Source organism: Coturnix japonica, chromosome 5 (assembly GCF_001577835.2).
Source record: "Coturnix japonica isolate 7356 chromosome 5, Coturnix japonica 2.1, whole genome shotgun sequence".
NCBI classification, from domain to species: Eukaryota; Metazoa; Chordata; class Aves; order Galliformes; family Phasianidae; genus Coturnix; species Coturnix japonica.
Genome location: NC_029520.1, coordinates 7204539 through 7230413, shown reverse-complemented (window position 1 = coordinate 7230413; position 25875 = coordinate 7204539). Strand labels below are relative to the sequence as shown.

Sequence of the window (25875 nt, the reverse complement as noted above, 5' to 3'; positions counted from 1 at the left end):
CTTACATTTTAAACACATGGCACAAATCCTTTAAAATCTGTTTTCCCAAGAGCTGCTAGATGCTAATATCTGAAGTAAATAGCTGCTGCTTTTTTTTCTCATTTGTCTTGAGTAATTATGTTATTGTATATGAAACCGATTGTTCTGTGCATGCCAAGAAAGAATAAAGAAGACCTTTGATGAATACAGTGAGCAGCATGTAAATGTGATGAAGGAATGCAGGGGCAAATGAATGACCTTTCTGAAACAGAATTTGTCTCCATACCACCATTTTTTTGCCCACATTAAATTCAGTTAATGCGTTTACTTTTTCCCACTGCGTATGTTGGATGGCTGAGCACAAGTGCTTTAGAAGCACACAACTGAGTTAATTTTAAATATCAGTGTTTCTTACCCATGGTGCAGAAATGGCTGGATATGAATCATGAGGCCAGTCACCCAGGAAAATAGGAAATGCCAAATACTTTAAAGGGGGGAGTTCTGGAGTTTTTCTCTTTGAAATGAGTACCAGTGCCAATCCTAGATTCACGTTAGGAAGTGCTGGCTACTGCTTTGTCATGGTTTTGGTTGTGGTAATTTTCTTTGTGGAGGCTTGTATGATGCTATAGTTTGGCGTTTTGATGAAAGCAGTGTTGATAGCACACTGATATTTCAGTCACTGCAGAGCAGTGCTTATGAAACCTAGGACTTTCCTACTTTCCAGGGGTTGTCTAAATATTGGTCCGCTGATAGGAAGTAGTGAATGAATTCCGTGTTTTGCTCATTCATACAGCTTAAACTTTGCCTACCAAACTGTATTTATCCCAACATGCAAGTACTTGCACTTTCACCTTTCCATTTCTCTCCCCCATCCCACCCAGGGAGAGTAAGCAAGAGGCTGTGTGGTGCTGAGCTCCCACTGGATAAAAAAAGCTTGTATGGAGCAACCAGCTGAGCAATTCATTGAAGGTTCATTCATGAAAGTCGTTACCTGTTTGTGGGCAATTTACAAATTCACATTTGTCACTGCCATGGCAAATCCAACCATCCCAAGCTAAAAGGTGATTTCTTTAGGCTCTAGAAAGCAAAGTAACCCAATTACAAAATACCAGATGCATTTGTGAAAGGTTTGTCAGCTCATGTTTCTCCTTACCACGAGACCAGCATGCTGGCCTTTTCCTAACATTTCCAGTGCATGGCTACAGATTTTGGCCACTGTACTTTTCAATGGCTTTGCTTAGCCTGCCACTTCACACTTCATGCTGCTGTGTAATCCTGTTCAATCACCGTACAAACAGCTGGGTCATGAGCAATGGGGACATGCTGGGGACATGAGCAGTGCCTCACAGGAGGAAAGAAATGATGGGCATCCTCTTTATTTCACTGACAGAGAGATCCTGTGCTGGTTGGTTCCCCATCCATTAAAGAGATGTTACAGAATAGTGATTACAGGGAACACACAGCTGGTTTTGCTTTGAAATACATAAAGGTGGTGTTCAGGTAATGTTTTGGACTGCTAGCCCTTTTGATGTCCGCAGTCTTTACACTTACACATCTGGAAGCCTGCACACCTAGCTATAAACAAGCACTGCAGCTGAGTTTCACAGCTGGCTTTACAAAAGAGCAGCAGGATGCACGCTTCTTACAAATGCCACTCTTTTCTTTTCTCTAAGCTAGCTTGAAATTGTACGTTGTTAGCTTGTGACTTGCTTTGGTGAGTGTTTATTCATTTCCCTTTATTCACCTTCAAAGAACACACCACCTGTCACTGCATTTTGCCATATTGCCGGGGGGGGGACGACAGCCAGGCCTGGGGGGCATCTGCTGGTGGGAGCACAGCTCAAGACCCTCTGAGCAGTGCAGGAAGGCTTTGCTGCAGTGCTAAGTGCCTTGGAATGTCCAGTATTACTCCCTAATATGTGAGAAGTGCTCTAATGGGCAACAAGAAAGTACTGTGTCCTAGCAAGACACATTTTCAAGCAGGCAGATCCTATCCACACACATCAGTCTTTCCCTCTTTTCCCCAGGAACGTATTCCTGCTGAACTGTAGTGAAATCACTTTTATTTTCAGTGTACACTGCTGGTTTGCAGCCTGTTCAAATCCTCCTGTTTTGTTCCCCTGTTCCTTTGGGGTGTGTAGCTTGTTTTGTCACAAGGGTTGGCTTCATGCCATTGAAGTTTTGGGCACAGCTGTGCCTGAGCAGCCTCAAACCCACAGTGACTGGGGATCATTACTTCATTAGCACAGCTGGGCCTTGTTAGGATTGCAGCTACCTCAAAATCCTTGGCTTGGCTCAGTTCATATAGTTGGGGTTGTCTCAAAGGAGGTCTTGTTGCAGGTTTGGATGGCTGTGAATGTCACCTCCCTATGCAGACAGCAGTGACAGGAATGGAGTGCAATGCAGGATGAAGCTGTAGCCTAAGGTAGGGGGAAGGATTTGGAGTGGGCTTGGGAGCTGTATTTGCTGATCCTTGTGGGTATCTTTCAACTCATGATGTTATGTAATTCTGTGAAGTTTTCCTAGTTGCTTTAGTAGACCTGAATGAGAACTGCAGCGTGAGGTATATGCAAGTATGGAGTATGATACCATGCAGTTGTTACTTCATTAGTGTGAGTACATTTTTAACCTAGTAGCAAATGCTCTTTAAAAGCCATCTCAGTGAAAAGTTTTTTTACAACAAATAACCAACTGCCCCAAAGGAGCCACTTTTGCTAATATAAATGTATGGGCATTATCTGGGTAGGTGAGCTAAATACTGAATATTTGCTCTCTGCTTAGTAAATGTCTGTCATAGCCCTGCTAAGTAGCTAGAAACAAATTATGTGTGAAACTCAGCATCCTTCTCCCTCTCTCTTGTGATTGTTATTTGCTTATGCAGCTCATATCCTTAATTTAATTATCAGGAATATGCTTACTTTACAAATTATAACCTTGTAATCTCCTTAGCAGTGAAAAAAGAAAAACTTGTACCACAAGATATTCTTTGTTGTGCTTCATTTTATTGCCAAAATTGTAGTGGATGTCTACTTACTTAAAAAAAAAAAATTCTTTCTGATTATTTCAGTTAACATACAAGTAGATTTTAGTTACAGAAAACAGATGGGAAAGTTGAGGAAATAACCTGAAGCTGTATGTTTCTAGACTGCCTTCTATGGTAGCTTTTTTCTTTAGTGTTTCTGTAGCTTATAAATTAATGTTAACTGTTTTCATTGTCCTGTTTGATGGATGAACTGTGAGGATTCTCCCTTAGAATCACTGTTTTGAAATAAACTGTGTATCAGTGAACTTTCTCAAAACTGAATGGATATTGATAGTTAGCAAAGATATATTGATGGATGAATAGACATGGTCATACACACACACACATACACACACACACATGTGTATATATATACACACACACACACACACAACTGTTCTGTGAATGTACTCTGTGGAACTGTGGTTGTGTTTTTTCTTGATCTTTCAGCACAGCGTATAAGGAAACTCTGCTGGTTCTGCATAGAATCATTAAGGTTGGAAAGGCTGCTAAGATCATTCAGTCTGACTGCTAACCCATGCCTTCAACACCTCCATATTAGCTCTATCTGTGTGATATCTACCTTCTTTTTGAATATCTCTTAGGATAGTGACTCCACCAATCCCATGTGGGCAGCCCATTCCAGTACATCACTGCTCTTTCTGAGATGAAGTTCTTCCTAATATCCAGCCTTAACCAACTTGAGGCCATTTCCTTTTGTTCTATCAGAGTTACCTGAGAGAAGAGGCAGGCACCCACCTTGCTAGAACCTCCTTCCAGGTCAGTGTAGGAGTGATAAGGTCTCCCCTGAGCCTCCTCTTCTCCTTTTCAACCCCGGGTACCTCAGCTGCTCCTCATCAGCCCTGTACTCCAGAACCTTCACAACTTCATTGTTCTTCTTGGGACATGCCCCAGGTTCTTGGTGCACTGCTTGTAGTGGGGGGCCCAAAACTGAACACAGCATTCGAGGTCTGGATATCTATTTACAATTGCCAGTTCATGCCATTTTCCTTTAATCAGCAATATATCCTTTATCACTCTGCCAACATCAAGGCATGCTTCTGTGGGTGGTCACATGCAGAGACAATCCTGTTGGTGCAGCAGCTTGCATGGTCAGTGCTTGGTCATGTCCCTGTGAGGTCAGCAGACATTTGTAGAGCTGGTGAGGCTTTCAGCAGAATCAAGGGATGGTGTGTTTGATGGTCCTATGTATAGAACCAGAATAAATTGTCAAGCAGATGCATATCTGCTTCCATTTATTTTCTTAATTAACTATGGAGTGTGTAAACAATGAGCAAATGCATATTTATACTGTGCCATCTTCCAAAAGTTTAGGAAAGGAACCTGAAGTTTATGTTGCCATAAGGAGGGAATAGGAACACTTCTGACATGATGCTGTGGTACTTGAGGTGGGTGCCTAGGGCAACCCACACAAACAACTTCCTCATTAAATGCATGTATATTCCTTGCCTGTGCATAGATTGCTTTTCTGTAAGAGTCACAGGGTGACTGCAGCAGGATATTTTTGTGAGTATTCATCTAAAATTTACTGCGGTTCGCTTAGTGACTGTACTGGTATCTTTATCTTCTGAGTCTGTTTTGCAGAAGAATAAGAGTAATTATTTAAGCAATGAGTTTTAAACTGATAGCATAGCTTACCCCTGTTCAGCAAGGTCACTCATTTGTACTCACCTCACTTGAAAGCAGTAAGAACCAGGAGAGTCTGGTCAAGATGCCCATTTGTTGATTTGTTTTCAGCCTTTATTCACAAAATAAACAGATCTTACATTTTTGGTCTCAGTTTTACTACTTGCATGTGACTGAGTAGGCTGAAGTTTGCAGGGTCAATAAGATAACATAATATAGTCATAATGATAATTAATCTACTAAGGTTACATAAGTATGCATACGAGGGACCATGTTCAGAAGCATGGTGCTTACAGCCAGATTTCCAGTGTGATCGTAGCCATAGTGGTTTTTATTTGGTTGTATAAATTGTAAAAGCCCCAGACAGAAAAGGAATGCCTCCATTTTTAACATTTCAAGGTATTTTGATTGATAGAATTAACGTTCTTTGTTACTTATTAGCCATTAATCTAAAACATCCCCTTCAGGAGCTATCTGACAAAGCATGGAGTAAAATGGTGTTATATGGCTGTACATGTTCTATAACTGAAACTTTAGTGCTTATTTAAAAATCAAAAGAACAAACAAGAATTCAAGTAAGCACCTATCTCTTATGTGACTAACGTTTTTAGATTAAGCATCTGAAGAAGATGCAAAGATTCTGATCTTTGAGATCAAAGACTTCGAATTTATCTCTGTGAAATTTATGTTTCAGTCTATAGGTCTGGCTTCAGCAGTATTTCTGTATTCAAGTTCTTTAAAATACAACTGTCGTTTAACACAGAAGGTGCAGATGACCATATACATAGATATTTTTCTTTCTAGAAGATAGTTTGCTTGGATTATTGTTTAGAAGCACAGCTTCTTTGCATGGTATGAGGTTGTCATAGCTGTAACTTAGTTAGTCCCATAAATTCATAAGTGCTCTTCCTTGATCACCCCAAGCTTGTTAAAAAGCGCTGTGCTCAACTGCTCATGCTGTGATTGCCAAAACAGATAGGACCCTGTGAATTACATCTGATAACATATCAGCCAGTACAAAGGACCTGGGGATTTTTGTTGTGTTTCTTCTTTTTCTTTTTTTTTTTTTTATACTTCTGGGTGATAAACTCTTGATGGCCCAATTCTGCTCCCATTACAGACTGTGGATGGAACACTTTGCTTCTCAGATTGAAGTGTGCACTGAACTTTTCACCTCTGTGTCTGGGTATAAGCTGGTTCAGTTCCCTCTGGTACATCTGGGCATTTGGAAAGAAGGTGAGATGTGTAGCAAGAAATAAAGCGTGGGTGAGTGAGGAGGTCTGTGATAACCTAGAAAAGGACTTGGGCTTCATGCAGAAGATGAAAACCATAGTTAAGTAGTGGTTGGGGCAGTAAGAAAATAAACCTGCCCTGGCCAGAGTATAGTAGGTAGCCCATGCACGTTGGTATTAACATAACAAAAAAATCAGGGGAAGACAAAAAACAGAAAAGAAGAAAGAGAACTGAAAGGTGACCAGAGGTAATGTGGTGAAGACATCAATGGGGAGCAGAAAATTAAGGAAGAGTTTGAGGTGAGATGGCAGAACCAGAGTTAAAGATGTCAGAGCCCTTTGCAGTCTGGGAGGAGGAGACCAGGCACAGACTGTGTCACTGGGGACAGGCAGTGTCAGTCACCTGGTCTGCCACAGGAATGCCAGAAATAAGGAAAAGAGCAATCAAGGTCATTTTCCTCGGGGCTGTGGCAAAGCCGCAATGAACTGCAGTTGATGTTATGGCTGTGCTTCCTTGAGACTTGATGTGGGCTGCACCTGTGTACCCGCACGGGCAGTGCCATTCCTGGAGCTAGCTCTGTGGGCAGCTCCAGGTCATTGCCCTGGTGTAACAGTACATGGCACGCCGGCATTAGAGCCATTATCTGAAAGAACTACTAGCCTGGGGACAGAGCATGGGCAAGATGCCAGCTCCTCAAATATCTCAGTTAATGTGTAACTCGCTGTGGGTCGGCTCCTGCCTGCAGCAGCTCTGGGTGCTTGGTGCCAGGTATTGGAGTAGGATCTGGCACAGGAGGAGGGTGACAGGGAGCTGCACCCCACAGGTAATATGGAGGTGTGGGGAGGGAGGAAAGAGGAGTGGGTGTGCAAGCTCAGCCAAGTGTGGCCCTCACAGTGGAGGGATGCCCAGCTGGAGACCTGTTTGGTCTTACCAGGGTGTGAGATGGGAGATAGGTAGCAGATGCAACGGGACTGGGAAACAACACAGATGTAGACATGGGCAGTGTGGCCAGGAAGAGCAGGTTCCCGTGAAGTCCACTTGCCCTGATGTTCTGCTGGGGTGTGAGCTGGCATGGGCTGGTGCCCAATCTGAGGAAGGATTCTGGGCATGTGGATCATTTTCTAGGAGAGCTTTGTCTGACAAAAGACCAAAGACTTCATGCATGGCTGAGTATCCTGGCTTGCAGAGCTGCTTTAATGAGGTCCCCAGGAAACTGGGGTCTCTGGTGCCCAAGGGGTGTTGGTCCCACAGGTGTTACTTCTTTCCTTCCCACGAGCACCCTCATCCTCAGTGACATTAAACAGCTGTATTGGCACCAGCTAACATTACAAATGCTTTTCGTGAAGGCACTGTAGGCAAACAGATGTAGCTGTGGAGATAATGAGAAAGGATGTAAATAGAAACCTCACCAGAAACCACAGAGTTTTACCAAGTGGCTTTGACACTTACCAAATACCTTTAAGCCGATAAAGATCTGATTTGTACTTCAGAGGTAACCTGATTAGCAACCAGTTTGAATCTGGAATATGTAAATTGGTACAAACATTGCTAAATCACTTTCTTTAGCTTATATGAAGTGGTGTGAATGAAGGATAGCGAATGTCAACACAGCCTGGGGAGTCAGAGAGTGTTTTCCTCTATCTACCCACAGTAAAATAGTATGATAAGCAATAACATATAATTGTATATGCACATGTGGAATGACACTAGAAGGTTCCCAAGATCAAAAAAGCACTTGGTTTAAGAAAAACTGAAATGAACTTGCACATTCAACTGAACTGTGGTTGTGCTGCATGCTTTTAGCTAGGAGACCTTAGCACAAACCACTTGCAGAACAAGTGCCCATTCCTGGTTTTATTTTGCTCACCTAGAGGGTGTATGGCTTACTGATTATGATGATGCCCCAAGGAAATACCTGCTTGTTTTCTCATGAGCTTTCAGTAATGTCACAGGTTCAGTACTTCTGTTTTTCACTAATATCAATTATTTTCTGACATAATACTAAAAGATGTATTTTGAACATCATTTAATGGCATCTTAGAAACTTGGAGCTGAAGCAGAGATGTTAGTGTCAGAAAGGTTCAGTAATGTGAACTGCCTAGGTTGAAACATTCACAGCATGATGTTTGCTAGTGCTAGACATTTCCCAAGATATCATGCAGATGCAGCTGGATTCAGTTTTGGGTGTTTACCATTCTTACACCACTTTGTGGTATCCTGGTGGGCATCTTGAAGGGAAGGGCTGGACCATTTGTTGTTCATCCTTGCTGGCACTGCATGTAAGCTGGTGGCAGAGGTGACACAAACATTCTTCAGTGTGACACTGAAATGTTCTTTTCTCAAAGACCTTAAAAAGGGAAAAGAAAAAACCAAAAACTATCTGCTTGATAGACATTGCAAACCATCATTTTAACATGCAATGTATTTTATGATGATAGAAGTTGTCATTGTTTTGTATTAAGTGTTTACTTAGCCTTAAGTCACTGACTGTAGTTGCTTCTTGGCTTGATATTGGGCTGCTGTTTCTATTTTAAGTGAGCAAATTTAAAAACAGGGCAGGGTAATATTTCTTGCTTGAAGTCTCTGAATTGTGGCTGGTGTGCAGGAAACTGGAATTGTGCTGTGCTTCCCTTTTATATGCTGTATCACCTGAAAGCAGTGAGGTATTTCTGTCCCTCACAACCCCATCCCTATTTAGATCACTCAGTTGAAAACAACAATAATTTGTCATACAAAGGAAGCTGTAGTGCTTCAGGGAATTCCTTTTAACTCCTTTACTGAAGTGCTCACTAGCCTTTATCAAAAGGCTCCTCAGCCCTTAACAGACTCTCTTTAATTGGCCACTTGCATGGTCAGTTAATACACCGCAGTGGAAACCAAGTGGTAAAGTGTGAACAACCGAAACTGGAACTATAAACTCGGTGACCGCTCTGAATCCTGTGTCTATTTATATACAAGGCAGTGTTTTGTCATGCTGATTTTTTTATTAGCACAGATTAGATACAGACAGCTCAGAGGATGCCACAGAGGAGTCAGGGCCATGTGGAAGGTGCCAGCCCATAAACAAGCGACGGGGCGGGGAGCCTGAACCAGCCTCTCTGCAGGCAGGGCACTGCACTGCCCTGGGACTGCTGCCAGGGGCCGGGCTGGTACAGCTCCTCTTCTCTTTGCTTGACAGGACAGGCTGGGCCATTACTGACACGGCTAATCCCGCTTCAGGAAAGATTTGCAGTTCTTCAGTGCAGGAAAATGTTTGTCGGGGGATGCCAGAGGCACCAGAAATGCCTGGAGCACTGCAACGATCTCGGGGATTTCAGAAATGTTACAACACATGATGAATTAAGGCCCTTTTTGAGGCATTGAAGCTGATTATCAGCTTTGATGCATTACTTTTATTACCTCCAAAGGCAATGGGAGGAAAGCTGATTTAGAGATGGAACAAAAGTGAATGCCAGAGGAGAAAGAACATATCTCCATAGCATCTTTTGGGGTAGGACTATACATGAGGTGCTGGTACTGCAGCAAAGCCTTACTCTGAAATTTCACCTTCCTGGAAGCTAAGCCTTAGGGTTTCTCTCTGAAATGGTCTTAAAATTATAACTGGATGTCTCCCCAAGGCTGAAACAATGTTATGTCCAAACTTTTGGTTAAAATCTGAGAAGACCTGGCAGTGATGAATTTACATTTGTTTACAAAAAACAACAACAACACAGCAACAACAAAACCCAACCAACCAAACAGTTAATTGTGGGAAAAGGTTATGTCTCCATGTCTCCTTACCTATTTATTCTGGTTTTACTTATAGGAGCTTCTATACCTGTCTGGTTTTTTAAAAAACATTCTACATTGTGCTACATTCATGCCACCAAGAAGTGTGAGTTCAAGCCTGAATATTGCCTTAATATATCCTTCCCTAGTCCTGCGAAAGGAAGACCTTGAGTCAAACCAGAAGTTTTGGCTGTGTGCTTGTGTGTGTACAAGTGCATACGTGTGGGTGTTTATGAAGAAAAGTTGAGCAATTTTGCCATAAGATGTGTACTACAAAGCACCTTTGTACTTCTATACACCAGTCTGAGTATAATTGGTGGCAGTAGAAGGAGACCATCATAAATCAAACAGGTAATCCTAGAACCTCTTGCATGAATGTGCAATCTTTTTTTACAGCAAGAGAGACAGCAGCACTCGCTAAAGCCAAGGAAAAGGTAATCTGGTTTCCTGTGTAAAGCTAACATCCAGCAGCATAAACTCCAAAACTGGTTTGTGCCCCTGATCACTAATATGAGATGCTGCATGAAAAGCTGTTGTCATTAATACAAGCGTGAATACTAATCTGTGGCAGATGCCGGCATGTGTATCTATTACAGAGGCTTACCAAGCTGGGCTTTCCTGGATAATTTCCAACCTTGCCAGGGTGAACTTTAGCTGAGTAAGAAATCCAGATTGTCATTCGCGAAGTATCTGGCAGAGATGCAAATGCTTCCTGGTCTTTGGGAAAGTGAAATAGCAGTTCTAAATTTTTCTCTGCAGGACGGACGCGTTCCTTTCTAAAGAGTTAAAATCAATTCCAGGGTGCCATACACTGTAAACATTTATCATTTATTGTGCATTTAAATGTGCACAGCACATACACCACAGTCTTGAACAGCACCTGTATAAAACTACAGACAGATTCTGGTAAATGGTGAAAACTCATACCATGTAACATTGTCATCTAGGTTTTATCACAATATTTCAAAGTTACAACAACTACCTCTGAACGTATCTTATGTGAGGCTCTCAGTTGTGGATTTTGATGGCGTGGAAAGTGACAAAGAACTATTCCCAGGGAAACTCTTTGCGATTTTGCTGTCTGAATCTTAGAACAAAACCATCCGTTAGCAGAGGTAGCAGCGATAATTACACAATGATTGCTCACATACAGAACGCATAGAAAGTAGAGAAATCCCCCGAATTACAGAAAAGAAATCCTTAGGCATGACGTTTCCTGGGTGCTCTCCCTGATTTGGCTTCCTGTTGTTTTTTTTAACTGTATTTTTGCTTTGGCAGCAGCTGGCTTAAGGTGTGGTCCTGGTCTGCTCTGGTCTCACTGAACTTTGGTGAGTAGATTTTTGTCTTCAAGGTCATGTGTAAGCAGAGAATAGAGGTAAGTCTATATGATTCCAATAGAACAAATACTTTCTTGTAGGAATGTAAAAGGAAAAAAAAATAAAAAAAATAGCTGAACTCAAATTACCCACGGCCTTGAGACTTGCATGTAGTCAGAAGTGGCTGGTTTAGGTTGGAAGATGATCTGTAAACATCCTCTAATTCATTAAACATTGTGGTTAGTCCTGGTTACAACTTAATGTATCAACGCCACAAAGATGATGTATCACTTAAAGAGGAGAAAGAAAGAACAAAGGAAAAAATGTATCCTTTTAAAGATTTCCCCCGTACTCATACCTGATTCTTCCTTTATCACATTAGAGGCATGAGTTGCTCTTGCAAAATGTATAAAGAAAAATATAGGGTTACTTGATGACGATATGGTACTGCAGCCTGACAGCTGTCTGCAAATATTTTCACCATGATTATCCTTACTAAAAGTAAATCACTGGGTAAAGATAGCTCAAACGTGACAAGGCTCAAATAGGATGCAACCGACTCTATCTTGAATACTTTTGGCTACATATGGAAAAAAAATAGAGATTTGGGATTACAGCGATTGTTCCCCCAAGCCCTCCTCCAACATTATAAGACCAAGCAGAAAAGTGTGTACCTTCTGTGCAGATTTTGTTAGGAGGTTGGCTTTGAGAGTTAGTGAGGTAGAAATTAATCAACTTTTTTTTAGGGAATGAGACAGGAAAAAGAAAAAGCAGCATATTTCTCCTTCCAAATACTGCACCAAAAATAATAAATAGTACAAAACAACCTTGGTTACTTGTAATCAATCTAAATTCTCTCTATGGAGCTTGCATTTCAGTGAACCAGCAAAGGACTTTGCCTTTTCAAAGTGTGTGAGTATTACAACAGTTTCTTGCAAATTTTGACAAATGTGTGCAGTCTCCGAATATGAGAGGGAAGTTGATTTGAATGAAGTATGTAATCTGTTCATCATAGCACGTGTCCCAGTGCACTCACTGGGGGAGGAGCAGACAGTTGGTTTGCCTAATATGAAGCAATCGTATCAAATGTAGCGTCCATTAAGGGCTGCAAAAATATGATGCTCCTGTTTATCTAAATAGAACAGAAAATAAAAAGCTCGCTGAGTTTATATAGGTGCTTCAAACTCCCCACTGCCTGGCAGCTCTAAGACTGACTGCAGGAAAGTTCAAAGTTCAGCACTGGCTGATCTAAAAACAGATTTGTGGGGCAGCTCTTCAGCACCGCACTTTCTGCACTGAAGTAAACCGATACCATTCCAATTAAATAGCAACGCTGCACAAAGGAGGTCAGGCATTGTGTGTGGCTCCGTGCCGGCATCCCACCCAGGCACCTCCATGCTGCTCCTTCTCAAAGGCCAAGAGCTTCTCTGGGATTCGTGGGGGTTTTGAAAACACAGAGGGGAACAAAGCCAACATAGCAAACAAATACACGTACTACAATAGACGCTACACAACACACCAACAGTGCAAAACATGATGTAGTAGGAACTGAGTGTCACCGGTTATAGAACATGTAGTAGCAGCACACCTGTGATAACTTAGGAAATGAATTAAATAAACCACAAAGCAGAAGCCTCCTACTGTTGCACCATGAAATGAAATACCTAGGCGTGGAGGTTTGTTTTGCTCTTAGGAAAAAAAAAAAAAGAAAAAAAGAAAAAAAAATCAGAACTATAAATAAGTTTAGTGGCAATATATACAGATTTAAATAATTAATTTAAATATCTTACACCTACTCTTGCATAAAACTCTCCAGTAAAAGTGCACCACGTTTCTCTTTTCCCAGATGTGTTCTGAGTCTTCCCCTGTGCTGAGGTAGGTCGGAAGGGAGATGTCTCAGATTCTAGGAAGAAAATGTGTCACCGTCATTGTGGGAGATACTTTATTGCCTTTCTTTGTTCTTCCGTTTTTGCTCAGGGCTATGTACATCCCGGGATAAATCCTGGATTCGTAAGCATTGTAGTTGTTTGGCAGGAGGATCTCTTTGAATTTGCACTCGTCATTGAAATGGGTCTGAAATGAAAAGGAAAGAATGAGAGGGAAGGAATTTTAAACATCAGGTGCAGAAATATTCTTGCTACCAGGTGTAGTAGGTGTGCTGCAGTAAACGGTGCAGCTGACATCCCCCCCTTCCCTTAGTAATCTTTTGAAGTGGTTGTCCAAAGGAAGCTTCAAATGACACTCAGAGAATTACTAAGGGTGCTGCTTCCCAGCCAGGCACAGACACGTGGAGGATGGAAGGACACCCTGTAACTCTGCCTGTGCTCTTGAGAGAAAGAGGTCCATTTTAACAGAGGGCACTGCATTCAGGAATGACCCAGGTGCTGTTCTGCTGCCCTGCTCATCCTCTAGGTTGGCGGATGAGTTTTCCTCATGAAAAAGAAGGGGAAAAGAAGCTGTCAGACATGAGTAATGACAGTTATGAGTTGTAACCGGTGCTCATGTCCCCATGTCAGAATGCAAGGGCCCACAGATATTTCTGAGTCTGCATACCAGTAAATTTACTTGGTTCCCAAACCAGTGGTTGTCCTAGCAATGAATTCCCTGATAGGCTTCAGAAAAAAAATCTGAATGTTAGCACTTTCTCATTTTGTTTGAAGGGAAAGGGGTATTTTAAAGATGCTCAGCATGGACAGTATTTTCTGCACCTTCAGTTTTAAAACTGAAGGAAGGGTTTAGATTTATCTGTGTTAATGGATCAGGAAGACAGAGCTGACAGAAGGCATGTTTCTAGTAAAGGGCTTTCACATGCAAGTACAAAGAGGGACAGGTGTTACAGGTGTGTCATACAGGCAGTAACAAATGAAGTCATCTCTTGTTAGTGGGCAGAAGTTGATAGTTTTGTAAGATAGGTCTCAGCTTGCCAGGCTGAACGCTGCATTGAAAATTGCTTTATCCAAGACACCAAAGCATCATATTGTCTCCTTTAGGCTTGGCACAAAGGGAGCTCTTGCACTTTGATGACTAGTCATTCCTGGCTTTCATGTAAGTCAAAATCCTCTGTGACAGGACGGATGCCACAGAAAATAGCTCTGGATAATTCAAGTCTTTATGCATGTGAATATGCCCTAGTCAACTTTGACATAATTTGGCCCTTTTTTCAAAACATTCCTCAGAGACATGAAATACAAAATCCATGGGTAGGGAAGGAAATTCAAGAACACAGGATTGAAATTATGCTTTAGCTTACATATAGGTGAACTCAAAAGCAGAAGGACAGCTCAACATGGGTTAAGATGTGCACTGTTACCGTCCATCCAATGTGTTTTAAAACATGCCACTATTTTTTCAACAGATTAAATGTAATAGAAGCTTTGCATTGTATCTTAATAGATCTGCCTTCCTATAACTAAGAACCTGCACCCTGAAGATGCTGAACTCTCATGGGAGCTCTCCAATCAAGAGTATCACAAGGAGTGATCAATAGGTATGTGACAGGCACTGATTAATCACACCACAAAGGATCATTTGTGGGGCCCTGGCTTCCAGCACCATGTACATCTCTCATTCCAGGCCACCACGGTCCCCTCCCCAGGCACACAACTGGTGGCTACTTACAGATCCATAGAGTTTGCCTTTGCTATTCATGGCCACGAAGAGTCCACTTCTAACACCAAATATGCTCACCACTCCTCTTTCCACAGGGGAGATTTCCAGCAGACCTACAGAAGAGACACAGGAATCAGGGGGACAAAGGGTTGTGCCCTGAGGGATTGTGTGATATCAGTTCTGCACTCGTTCAAAGATTCCCATCCCCAGTGTGGCATGGATCCCTGTGCCCCAGCACTTCTGTGGGTGGCCACAGAACCCCAGCCTTGTGCCTCACGTGCTGCCCCATGCACCATGCTGGGACCTCTCTTCTTTTAGCTAAGTATCTATTTTTACATTGCCCCCAGGCATCCTCCTCTGTAGCTAAGGTTAAAATAAGCTAGAGTGTGCTTGGGGTGTCCGAAACATTTGTCATCATGCAGCTTATATCCCCCCCCTTGGATCTTATTGTTTCAGTTGGATATCAGAGTCACGGGGCCATGGGGTTAAGACTCTAGCAGATGCTTTTCAAGTCTGAGGGAGAGCTGGGCCCTGGCTGAGTTCTTCCCAGCCCCTACTCAAGTTGGGCGGCCCGCGGGCCCGAGGACCCTCCAGATGTTGAGGCTGCCCCTACACCTGATGCCTGCTGGCTGCGAGGGGACAGCGCGACCCGCGGGGCGGCCGCATGGAGCGCTCTATGAGCTCCGCCGCCGTCCCGTTCTCTCGGGCGCAGGACGCCCTCGGGGCAGCCGGTGCGGACGGACTTCTCTAGGCGTTTGGAGGTCTGCCCCAAGCCCACCCTCCCTTTAACTCACACCGCAGTTAGGTGAGGTGAGCCGCTCCGCACCAGCAGAACCGTCAGAGAAGCGGTTCCGCGGGTGCGGAGCTGCTCACCAGCCCGGCTGCGGGGGTCGGTGCCGGCTTACTGTATCGGTTTTCGCTGTGGATCCCATCGATGCGGCCGTCGGGCAGGACCTGGATGTGGAAACCGATGCCCACGTTGCAATAGAGACGCCGCAGCCGCTTGATGCCCAGGAGGTAGTCGCCGTCGCGGGCGGCATCGCGGCGCTCGGCCGGGAGACGCGCCACGGAGCGGGCGAAGAGAGCCGCGTCCCAGCGCCGCTGGCGGGGCCCGGCGGGGAGGCGGCCCGGGGGCGGCCGGCCGCGCACCGCCCCCGGCCACAGCAGCCCCAGGAGCAGCGCCGGCAGCAGCGCCGCGGGGAGAGGCATCCCGGCTAGCGGCGCTCAGCCACGGGCCGGCGGCCGGTCGCTCCGAAAAGGCGCTCGGCCCCCAGCTCCCGCTTTATAGTGAGGTCAAAGCGGAGGGGAGAAAAATCAAAACAAAACAAAACACACACACGGAAAAAAGAAAAAAAAAAAAAAGAAAGAAAGAAAAAAAGAAAAAAGAGAAAGAAAAAAAATAAAAAAAGAAAAAGCGAGCCGGGAGGAAGGAGGCAGCCCCGCGCTCAGTCCCCTGAGGATCGGCAGTTTCCCTGGGCAGGCTGCATGAAGAGGAAATCCCAGGAGCAAGAGCTTCTGAACTTGATCTCAACTCCAGGAGTCTTGTCTGAAGTGCTGATCTTCTATAGCTGCTCAGCCATAGCGCTTTAGCCCTAGCCACGATATTTATATATCCATGTGCGTTGGTACCTATTACATCACCACCTACTGTGCAGGCCCTCGGTTTTTAGCTCAAAGTCAAATTATCACCCCTAGATCTTAACACTCCGAAGCGCTTCAGTGGGAAAGGGTTGAGCAAGCACTGGCACTAAACAAGAGGGACAGCAAACAAACTTTTTAAAAGAAAAGGTCATATTCTGCATTAATCACAAAGTTGTTTTTCCTTCCCTTTTATGTTTCTCTTTCCCTTTATTTCCCTTTCCTTTCCTCTTTCCCTTTCTCCTTCCTTTCCTTTCTCTTTTCTTTTCTTTTGTACTCTTTCTTTTTCTTCTTCTTCTTTGTCTTCTTCTTTCTTCTTTTTTTTTCTTTTTGTTCTTTTTTTCTTCTTTTTTCCCTCTCCTTCCCTTTCCTTTTTCTTTCTTCCTTTATTTCTTCTATTTTGCTATTTTTATCACCTGTCCTTCTCTCTCACTCCTCTTTCTTCTCTGTATTCCTCCTCCTTTCTCTTCTGCTCTCTCTTCTCTTTCTTCTCTCTCTTCTCTTCTCTTCTCTTCTCTCCCTCTTCTTTTCTCTCTCTTCCTCTCCCCTCCCTCCTCTCTCTCCTCTCCTCTCTCTCTCCTCTCCTCTCCTCTCCCTCTCCCCTCCTTCCTCTCCTCCTCTCCTCTCCTCTCTCCTCTCCTCTCCTCTCCTCTCCTCTCCTCTCCTCTTTTATAAGTGCTTACAAATGCTAACACAGGACACAAAAGTCAGAGAATGCCCAGCACACTTTCCTCTCCCAACACAATGTATGACTTTGTGGAAATCTGTGGAATTTCAGCTTTTGCTGTAACCAAGCGACATGGTTTACTGTTTGCTGGATGCAGAAAAATTCCCTTCATTAACAGCCAAAATAGTTGTTGCATGGGAGGTTTACAAAATGAAAAATGAAAGAGAATGCAACAGCAAAAACAACAACAGAAAAGAAGAAAAGTAAAGAAAAGTAAAGAAAAGAAAAGGATCAAAGAAAGAAAGAAAGGAAAGAAGGAAGAAGGAAAGAAAGAAGAAAACAATAAGGAAAAGACCGAGGCAGAAAACTGTTAAAGAATCAGTAGAAGCTTGAAAGCAGTAATAACATTTTTGGTTCTAAATATCCCTTTAAGAAGCCAGAAAGCACAGCATTGCTCTGGGGTAGAGGACATGTGGGGCTCCTTCTTGGTCACTATGTTGATAGGGACAGGAGTGACAGTGAGCAGTTTGTTCCTGGTCTTTAGAGGCTGCCCATGCACATCAGCGTTGCTGCATTTTTTAATCGTATGACTATTCCGTATTCTTTGTTGTGCATGTACTTAGATGCTGCTGCTTTGTCTTAATGATGCCATTCTTCTTAGATAATTACTTCATTAAGTTTAAATTCATGAAATTGAAACCCTGTTTTTTTAAAAAGCAGAAGAGGAGCATAGATTCCAACAGACCTGAGCTGCTTTGATTTGAGCAAATCCCATCTGTTTGTCACATCTCTGAGCCTAAGCCTTACTCCTCAACAGGTTTTCAGTGCCCACAGGTGAGGGCACATTAGAACAGTCTTGGAAGGCTCTGAATTAATAGGAAAGTAGGGGGAAGCAGTTTGTGACTCAAGCCATTTATAGCCCGAGGACAGTTTAGTCTTTCACACCAGTAAAGCGCTCCTGCTGTTCCAGCAAAGGATGGGAGAGAAAAGAGAATTGCCCCGAGCCAGATGACAGCTCACCTAGGTGCGAAAATCTCTGACCTTCTCTAAACCTAAGCACACTCAGATGATGTGCTTTTATTTCTCCTTGTGAGGTGCACGCTGTGTGTGTGTGTGTGTGTGTGTGTGTGTGTGTGTGTGTGTGTGTACCTTTTCTCCAGAGTTTTCTCCTTTCAGGACTGAAAAGCTACAGCTGCTGCTGTGCGGTGGAGTGAGGCCTAGGAGTCTCCTAGCTGTAACTTTGTCCTAGTGTGTCCAATGAGTCTGTTTGTGCATGTGTTTTAAAGAAAGCAGAATGAAGAGGTTTCTCTGTGGAGGTTTACTGGCTGGGAAAACTACTGAGGTTGAACACACACATTTACTGCATCACCATTTGCATCTGAGCAGCACAGAGATGTTCCAGATGCAGGACCTTGGTCACAGAATCACAGAATCATGGAACCATTAAGGTTGGAAAAGACCACTAAAGATCACCAAGTCCAACCACCAGCCCATCACCACTACGCCTGCCAACCATGTCCCTCAGTGCCACATTCACATGGCTCTTGAACACCTCCAGGAATAGTGAACCCACCACCTCTATCAGCAGCCTGTTCTGAGGCTTCTCTACTCTTTCTAGAGAAGAGATTCTCCTAATATCCTAACCTCTAGGACACATGAAAGTGTGTCCTGAAGCGTCCATTACCCTCTGGCTTCATGTTTGTGAGATCCGGTCCCAGTTAGTTCACAGCATATACAGAACATCACATAATAGCAACAGTATCACTGGCCCATAAGGGACACTTTCACAAGTCCATTCTTTAACTTTTTACAGAATGAAATGGCACACTTTCCATAAAAGCTTGAAAAGAATCTTTCTCAAAGAAAAAGCAAAAAGTTTTCAACCAAGAACAAAGGAATGAAGTTTGGTTTTGCCTTGCATTACTAATATTCTTGTGTGTAAAAATGTGTACTGTTGGAGTTTATATTTGTACTGCCTGGATGTCTGAAAACGAACTCTTGGTACCTGTATGGGAAATTGGTAATCACAGCCTGAACCTCTGATTAATCAGCTGAGGCAAGTGTTGGGTCAGCTGTGGGAGCACAGGTGAGAGTAATTTAGCTGTGCTCCCGGAAGGGGTGGAGCTTGACTCCACCTCCTCTAGACCTCATTTAAGGGCTGACCATCACTAAGGCAGCTTCTCTTGGAGATTGCTCCTTGCTGGAGACTGCCTCAGTGGTTCCCAGCAGACCGAGGGCTTCCATATGGGTGAGTTTTTCCTGTAAATGACCTTTTGAGTATTTACAACTGCCATCTTTTCATTATTGTCACTATACAGTACCTTTATAATATAGGCAGTTCATTGAACCCTGTGAGATGCTGATCTACAACACGCTAAAACAAAGCTCCTATTACCTGCAGGGCACTGTTCTTGATGTTTCAAAGCACTCCAATCACTGAGCTGTGTGTACCTGTGGAAAATACATGGAGATGGAAACAAAGCAAGGCTGCAGTAGTTTAAATTTGCAACAGGTGTAAATGACAAGTGGAAGCTGCTGACATTCAGGGCCTTTGTGCTTCAGCAAAAATATTTCCAGTTGGAAATTATTGTCTTGGGAAAAAAATCCAAATAGCGTATTCCACATGGAAGTCATTGAGACTGTATTTTCTCTTTTCATTTTTCTTTCTTTTCCTTGACTATAATGTTACCTGATTCCATGGAGTTTCTATAGCTGTTGTTTGTGTAATACTGAAACAGCTCCTGAATGTTAATTTATCCTTACCCTTTGTGAGGCAGAAACATAAAATTATTCCAGGCCATAGACAGACTCCATGAAGTGCAATGATTTGCCTGCAGCTGGCCAGGCTCTTAGGGCAGAGCATCAGACACCCATTCAGCTTTCAGGCAGTGGAGGGTAGCTGGCTGTCTCTGGATCATCCCATAGTCAATTCTTATGGTTCTTCCATATCATGCCATTCTCCACTATTGTGTACCCCCTATACCTTGTGTCACACACTTTTTCAAGGTAATAATTTGAATACTAAGACAGGTAAAATGTCTTTGTTATATATTGGCTGTGTTTCCTTAGAAGGATGTGAATATCCCAGCTCAGAGAGCTCTGCTTTCCAAATTCCTCTTGGCTTAAAGTATAAGCAAGAAGAAAGGATTCACAGAATTCAAGTCCACACCCAGATTCAAATCTGTACCACGTATCCTGAAAGAAAAAGGGAAATGAAGAAGGAATCTGTGTTTTCTCTTCAACCTTTATGTAAAGTAGTTTGCACTGGTGCAGTAGCCACCTGAACAGGGCTATGTGTCTGTATCTCTAAAGGGGTATATGTCCACCACTGGAAAATCATTTTACATGTTTATTAGCTCCACTAAATGGATGTGAATGGCCCTGAAAAAATATAGCTTGTGGGTTTTGATCTGAAGGGATAAGGAGTGCAGTGAAAGGGGCACAGAGAAGGATGCTGTCAAGAAAAAAACTCTTTCACTGTGTTTGCATGCTACCAAGACAAGATAAAAAAATAAATATAATAAAATGCAGTCCCATATCCCAGCTCCCTTCTTGCACGCTCCCATTTTAATTAGGATGATTTTGGGAGACAACTCCCCAGCAACCTGTGGAAGGGAATTGCCTGAGAGAGCTTTCTCACATTCACGTCTGGCTGCCCCTCTGTGCAAGCAGGGCAGTGGGCTGGGAGAAGCTGGAATGCGGTGCAGTGCTGGGGCATGGGCCCAAAGGGCTGGGGTCGCTGGGAGACCTTCGCATCCTGGCCTCTGCTGCCCGCATAGCATGCATACCCACACACACTAGCGAGTCAGATGCACTCCTTTTATTTTTTTCTGTTTGCAGCTGGTCTATTTGATCTCTGTGTGCCTGGACTGTTTGCTGTTGTGAGCGTCTTGCTGTGATCAAAACCTTATTATCTTGGGTGATGTTGTAGAGCTATATATTGGATAAGGGCAGTGGAGTATAACAGCAAGCAGCTGTGATGCTGGGCAGATAACAAAGGCACCAATAACCTCCCTCCTGTGTACTTGCCCTGGTTCATCTGGATGACTGGGTGTCACTTTGCTTGTAATGGGCATGGACTTTTTCCACAGCTACTCCCTCTGCTGCTATTGAACTTGAGCAGTAGTATCCCTGTATATAGCAGAGATCAGAGAGCACTGCATCCATCTGTGTGACTCCTGTATTCCTTCAGTGGCCTAGATGCTGCACTTCATGCTTCCAGCTTGGGACTGTGCTGTTTGTATACATTTGCATTGTTACTTTTGGGCTGTAAGACTTCTGTTCTGCACTGCCATTTGTGAGGAGTGGGGCGATGGTGTGGTGACAGCAACCCCATGGGAGACCCATCTCTGTTCTTAGCCAGCCAATCTGACATGGTCACTGCAGGCTAATTCCTTGTCCTCCTGGTCCTTGCCACCGACTGACATAGTAATAGATCTCAGGTGAAGAAACATCTGAACAATCCATGATACCCTCTGCTTCTCACTATGTTTCTGCAGGCTGCAGCTTTGCTGTGACTTTCTTTAACCTCCCAGTCTTACTAGCACTACCATGTCAGCAGTTCTTTCTTTTCCTGCTCTCTTAGCTTTTACACTGATAGCAGCTCTTTTTCCCACATACACAAATCTTGTTGTCCATTACCCTCTCCCTTGTTTCTCTTTCCCTGCTCTACTACCTTCTCTATCCTTGGGAACAGCTGATGGAATTGCAGAAATGAAAGTCCTCTGTGGAAGTTGCATTCATGATAAAGGATAAATAACACACAAACTTTAGCTACAGGGCTGAAGTTTGTCTCCTACTTGGTTATCTTCTCTTCAGTTGCCTTTATAATGCCACTGCTTACTTGAATGTGTCAAATATAAATGGTGCGAAAATGAGCTTTGGGGTGTGATGGCATAAGAGCCACCTAAGGGAGGAATTTGTAACAGCCTAAGTGGGATTTCTCTCCGATGTGATTGCTTTCAGCTCCTGAAACTGGAGGTGCTGCTTTTCTGTGAGGCAGTAGGATGAGTGGAGAACATGGAAGACCTGAGGACTCTTCAGAGATACCATCTTTCTCAGATCAAGAGTATCAAAGGGTGAGTTCAATGTTTCATTAACAAAGAGGCAGTGTGTGACTGGAGTTTTTATTTTTGAAGAGCAGGACTTGGTGGGATGGGACAATGGAAGTGTCCTAGAAAGCCATCAGCCAAACAGATTTTTCTTGAGGGCAGTACCATCCAGGGGTCTCACCATAGACTCACAGCCCACCAACTCTAGCTTCTTGAAATTCAAGCCTAAGCTTAGTGGGGAAGTCCAAGAACCAAGGTGAAGAATTATGTCCAGAGGGCTCTTGCTATCAGTGTATGTCTTTTGTTGATAACTTAGTTCTCAGCTCATTTTTAAACTCCTATGTTTATACGTTCATACTCATTGCTGACATTTCTGCAAGCACCATTTTATTCTTCCTTGTCCTGTATCCTTTCTACCTATTGAAACTATAAACATTTTCAAACTAAAAATACACATTTTTTTTCCTTCTGTCAGATTATGGCACACATACTCTTGCTGATCCATTATATGGTACTCTGCCAAGCATAACTGGTAAAAGGAAACATAACAGAAAATGAGTTTTGAGAAGCAGAGTAAGTGTTTGTTAAGCTTATTTTTATTGTTATTATTGTGAGAAATAGTAGCTTAAGTTAACTTTTTGTGTGAGAATGTTTTAGCTGACTTTGAGTGTAGCATAACTGGCTTACACAAATCTGTTCAACATGTGGCCACTCTTGTATGAATCATTTTCTACCGGTGGCTGATGTGAAGAAAACTGGCTGTTGTAAGCAAATGACGTGTATTGCTGAATTTTAAATCTTCCCAGCAAAGCACCACTTAAAATCTGTCAGAACATATATGGACATAGATGTACAATACATAACCTCTCTGAGCATGTAGGAGAGTAACTTTTCCAGTTGACCTTTAGCATCACAACCATGAAACAAATGGATGACTCTTTTCCGTATTTATTCCTGGATTTTTCACAGTGTTCATCACTACAAGATCTTAGTTCTCTCTAGGGTGGGTGACCATATCCTCAAAATACCTCTGTGAGCTTGATTTTACTGCCCTCCTTTCCATGCCATTGCTCTCTGTTGCACCAGATCAGACACCTTCACATACATCTGGGATGGTAGAGGGGAAATCAATCACAGAAGTTGTGGAAGATCTGTGTGGTCTGTCTGGGCTGTGGAACTGCTGTGGTAGAAGTTCTTAAAGGCTGCTCTAAGCAAGTGGCTTTCCTGACATGGAATACTGTAGAGAACCCATGACATTAACTTGGCGCTTGAGGACAGCACAGCTTGCAGCTGGGCTCTTTTGGTTTGATTGAGCACCATACCGTGCTCCCTTATGGGCTGTGCAGGGGCAGGGCTGAAACACAGATGTCCTGAAACCCCTGTAAATTCTCCTCTTTCCTAATGACCACCACTGATCAAGACTAAAATTTTGCTTTGCACACTGACAGACAGAAGATCCTGAAAACAGTCGAGAAAAGATCATTTAACAGACAGCTTACTGAAATTATCCAGTTAAGCACTACATAACACCCAGAGAACCCAGGCTAGAGGCACAGGACAACTAGAACCAATCTTTATGGTGCTTAATAACAGGCCTTATAAATTACAATGGGAGTCAGTTCTCACTCCCAGTCTGGATCATACAAGACATAGCTAAGTATTGGTGCACAGTCCTTGCCCAGAAAAATCCATTTGACATCAAGGAATGCACAGAGATGGCATAGTACATTGCATGAATTTTGACTTAATCATTTAATTCCTCTTTCGCCTTTAAGGCTGAGAGCAACTTCATGCTAGTAGGTCACTTTAATTTTACCTCTATCTCCTGTCCCTCTTCTCATCTTTCTCACAAGAGCTACAGTAACATCAGCATTACAGAAACTAACAGATACATGTTAAAAAACCAAGCCAAGCAAAAAAAAAAAACAAAAAAAAAAAAAAAAAAAAAAAAAAAACCCAAAAACCAACAACCAACCAACCAAAATAAAAAAAGCCACAAGCAAATGAAAGAGAACAGACTGCTTATCTTCTTCTGAATGGTCCCTAGTGGGATAGGACTGCTCTGAGAGCATGCGTCTCACAGAGTCAACTTTTGTTCCCGCAGGTAAAAGATAGGACAGAACTGGACTCAGTGTCAAGTTTGGTGAAGCTACACCATCTCCTTAGCTATCAACAATGAATTTTTTATTGTTATGGTATGGATTTATGAAGTTTTATTATATGAGCTTATTAGTTTTCTTCTATTTTAAAATATGCTTGTGTTTGGAAAAAGAGACTATAAGCTGCTTATGCACTTAGTGGGAACAGATCTCCAAGCAATTAGCATAAAAACTTGCTGTTTAGTATGTTGTACTTTTTTATTTTAAAGTGTAGAATGAGTTCCATGCAGACCTTGATATTAATAATTTCACAGCACTAACCTTTGATTGAGACACTGGAACAGGTTGTCCAGAGAGGTTGTGGATGCCCCCTCCCTTAAAGCATTCGAGGCCAGGGTGGATGGGGCTGTGAGCAACCTGGTCTAGAGGGAGGTGTCCCTGCCTATAGCAGGGGGGGCTGGAACTGTATGATCTTAAAGGTCCCTTCCAACCCAAACCACTCTGTGATTCTACAATTCTATGATTCCCTCTGTGCAAGAACTGTGGAAGAAGCTTAGAGCCAAGTCAAGCCTCCTTCCCAAATGCATATATCCAGTGAACACTGGATGTAATGCTGTGGTCATCCAAAACCTGTTAGCTATCACATGCTGTTACATGTCCCACAGTTCTCATGTTCTGCCTTTGTTGTGATTCAGTTGCAATACTGGGTGAGTTACTGCATGAAAAACACCAAGATTTAGTCTCAGTCATTTCCATGTAATTTCCTGAGATACTGGGAGAAAAAAATAAAAGAAATGGAGCCCACAGAAAGTCTGATCCCTACTAGAGATACTGAGATTGTGTTCAGTGCACACTCATTCAGAATGATTATGTTGATCCAAATCTTCATGCACATTACTATTAGTCTTAATGGGAATGAAGGATTTGCATGCGAGTTGTTGGTATCAGAACAGTAGGATGAGAATGATACATAACGAAAACTCCCTGCCCAGGGAATTCAGACAGTGCCGTGCAGTCACTGCTATGCTATTTGCCACATGCTATATACAGTCACAAAATATTCCACTCAGTCAGAGACATGTCCAGAAAAAGCCCTGCGAACCCCAAAGTCTTACAGTCTTATAATAACCACTGAAGCACGCCCTCCACCACAAAAGGAACGCAGCAGAGTTCCAGTTGACCCACACAGGACAGGCTGCATGCAATTTATTCACTATGTAAAGAACCAGGAAAATCAAGATGGCCCATTTCAGGCTTTTTACATACATCCACAACCTTCACCCTTGCTGTGGAACTGTGAAGCATGGGGAAGTAGGAATAACATATGTTTCTGGCTACATTAATGATACCTCCTAATTCTCAAATGACGTATTAAGATGATCAAGAGTTTTCAGAATATTCGTTTTCTTCCATGGGATAAACAACACATTTTGGTAGAAGTATTTGGTTGAAAAACAATTCTGTCATTTAAAACAGTCTATTCAAAATCAGTCTGGGGTTTTCTCCCCTCTTCTTTCACTTTTTAACTTGCAAATTTATGTTTCACTCCATTGTTAGACCAGCATACAGGGAAGCTACTCATTACTTGAAGTTCAAATGCAGAAACTTAGAAAAATAAAAAGCACTGGAGCCTATGTGACTGTTTATTGCATTGGGGAAAAAAAAAAGGGGGGGGGGGGAACTTAATGACAATGAAATCCTCCTTACTGCAAAATGTAATTCCTATTGCCTGCAACAATAGCAACAATATATATCATCACTCCAATTATTTCTGACAGAAATTTGACTATGACTTCAGTTACAATCAAACCGCAAGGAGGACAAACAGCAAACACAGTAAGCTTCT

The 25875-nt window shown here is 42.9% G+C and overlaps 1 protein-coding gene and 1 long non-coding RNA gene across 2 annotated transcripts; one reads left to right on the top strand and one right to left on the bottom strand.

The window, feature by feature from the left end:
• Window positions 1-2307: 2307 nt before the first annotated feature.
• On the top strand, window positions 2308-24227 carry LOC107314470. Its single transcript, XR_004307574.1, has 7 exons — window positions 2308-2404; window positions 10928-11024; window positions 12812-12840; window positions 14359-14452; window positions 21845-21957; window positions 22406-22503; window positions 24035-24227. It is a non-coding gene; the product is annotated as an uncharacterized LOC107314470 (long non-coding RNA).
• FGF4 (fibroblast growth factor 4) lies at window positions 12761-15783 on the bottom strand. Its single transcript, XM_015863704.2, has 3 exons — window positions 15480-15783; window positions 14584-14687; window positions 12761-13038 (listed from the first exon to the last, which is right to left on the bottom strand). Exons 1-3 carry the CDS (start codon window positions 15781-15783, stop codon window positions 12862-12864), a joined length of 585 nt encoding a protein of 194 aa, XP_015719190.1. The 3' UTR covers window positions 12761-12861.
• Window positions 24228-25875: the final 1648 nt, after the last annotated feature.

What these genes read in the sequence shown, in the direction of transcription:
- FGF4 (XM_015863704.2), bottom strand. Translation starts at nt 15,783, where the DNA reads ATGCCTCTCCCCGCGGCGCTGCTGCCGGCGCTGCTCCTGGGGCTGCTG. An exon ending in CCACAGCGAAAACCGATACA is followed by an intron (nt 14,688 to 15,479) that starts GTAAGCCGGCAC and finishes TCTCTTCTGTAG; the next exon opens with GTCTGCTGGAAATCTCCCCT. An exon ending in AAGGCAAACTCTATGGATCT is followed by an intron (nt 13,039 to 14,583) that starts GTAAGTAGCCAC and finishes TTTTCATTTCAG; the next exon opens with ACCCATTTCAATGACGAGTG.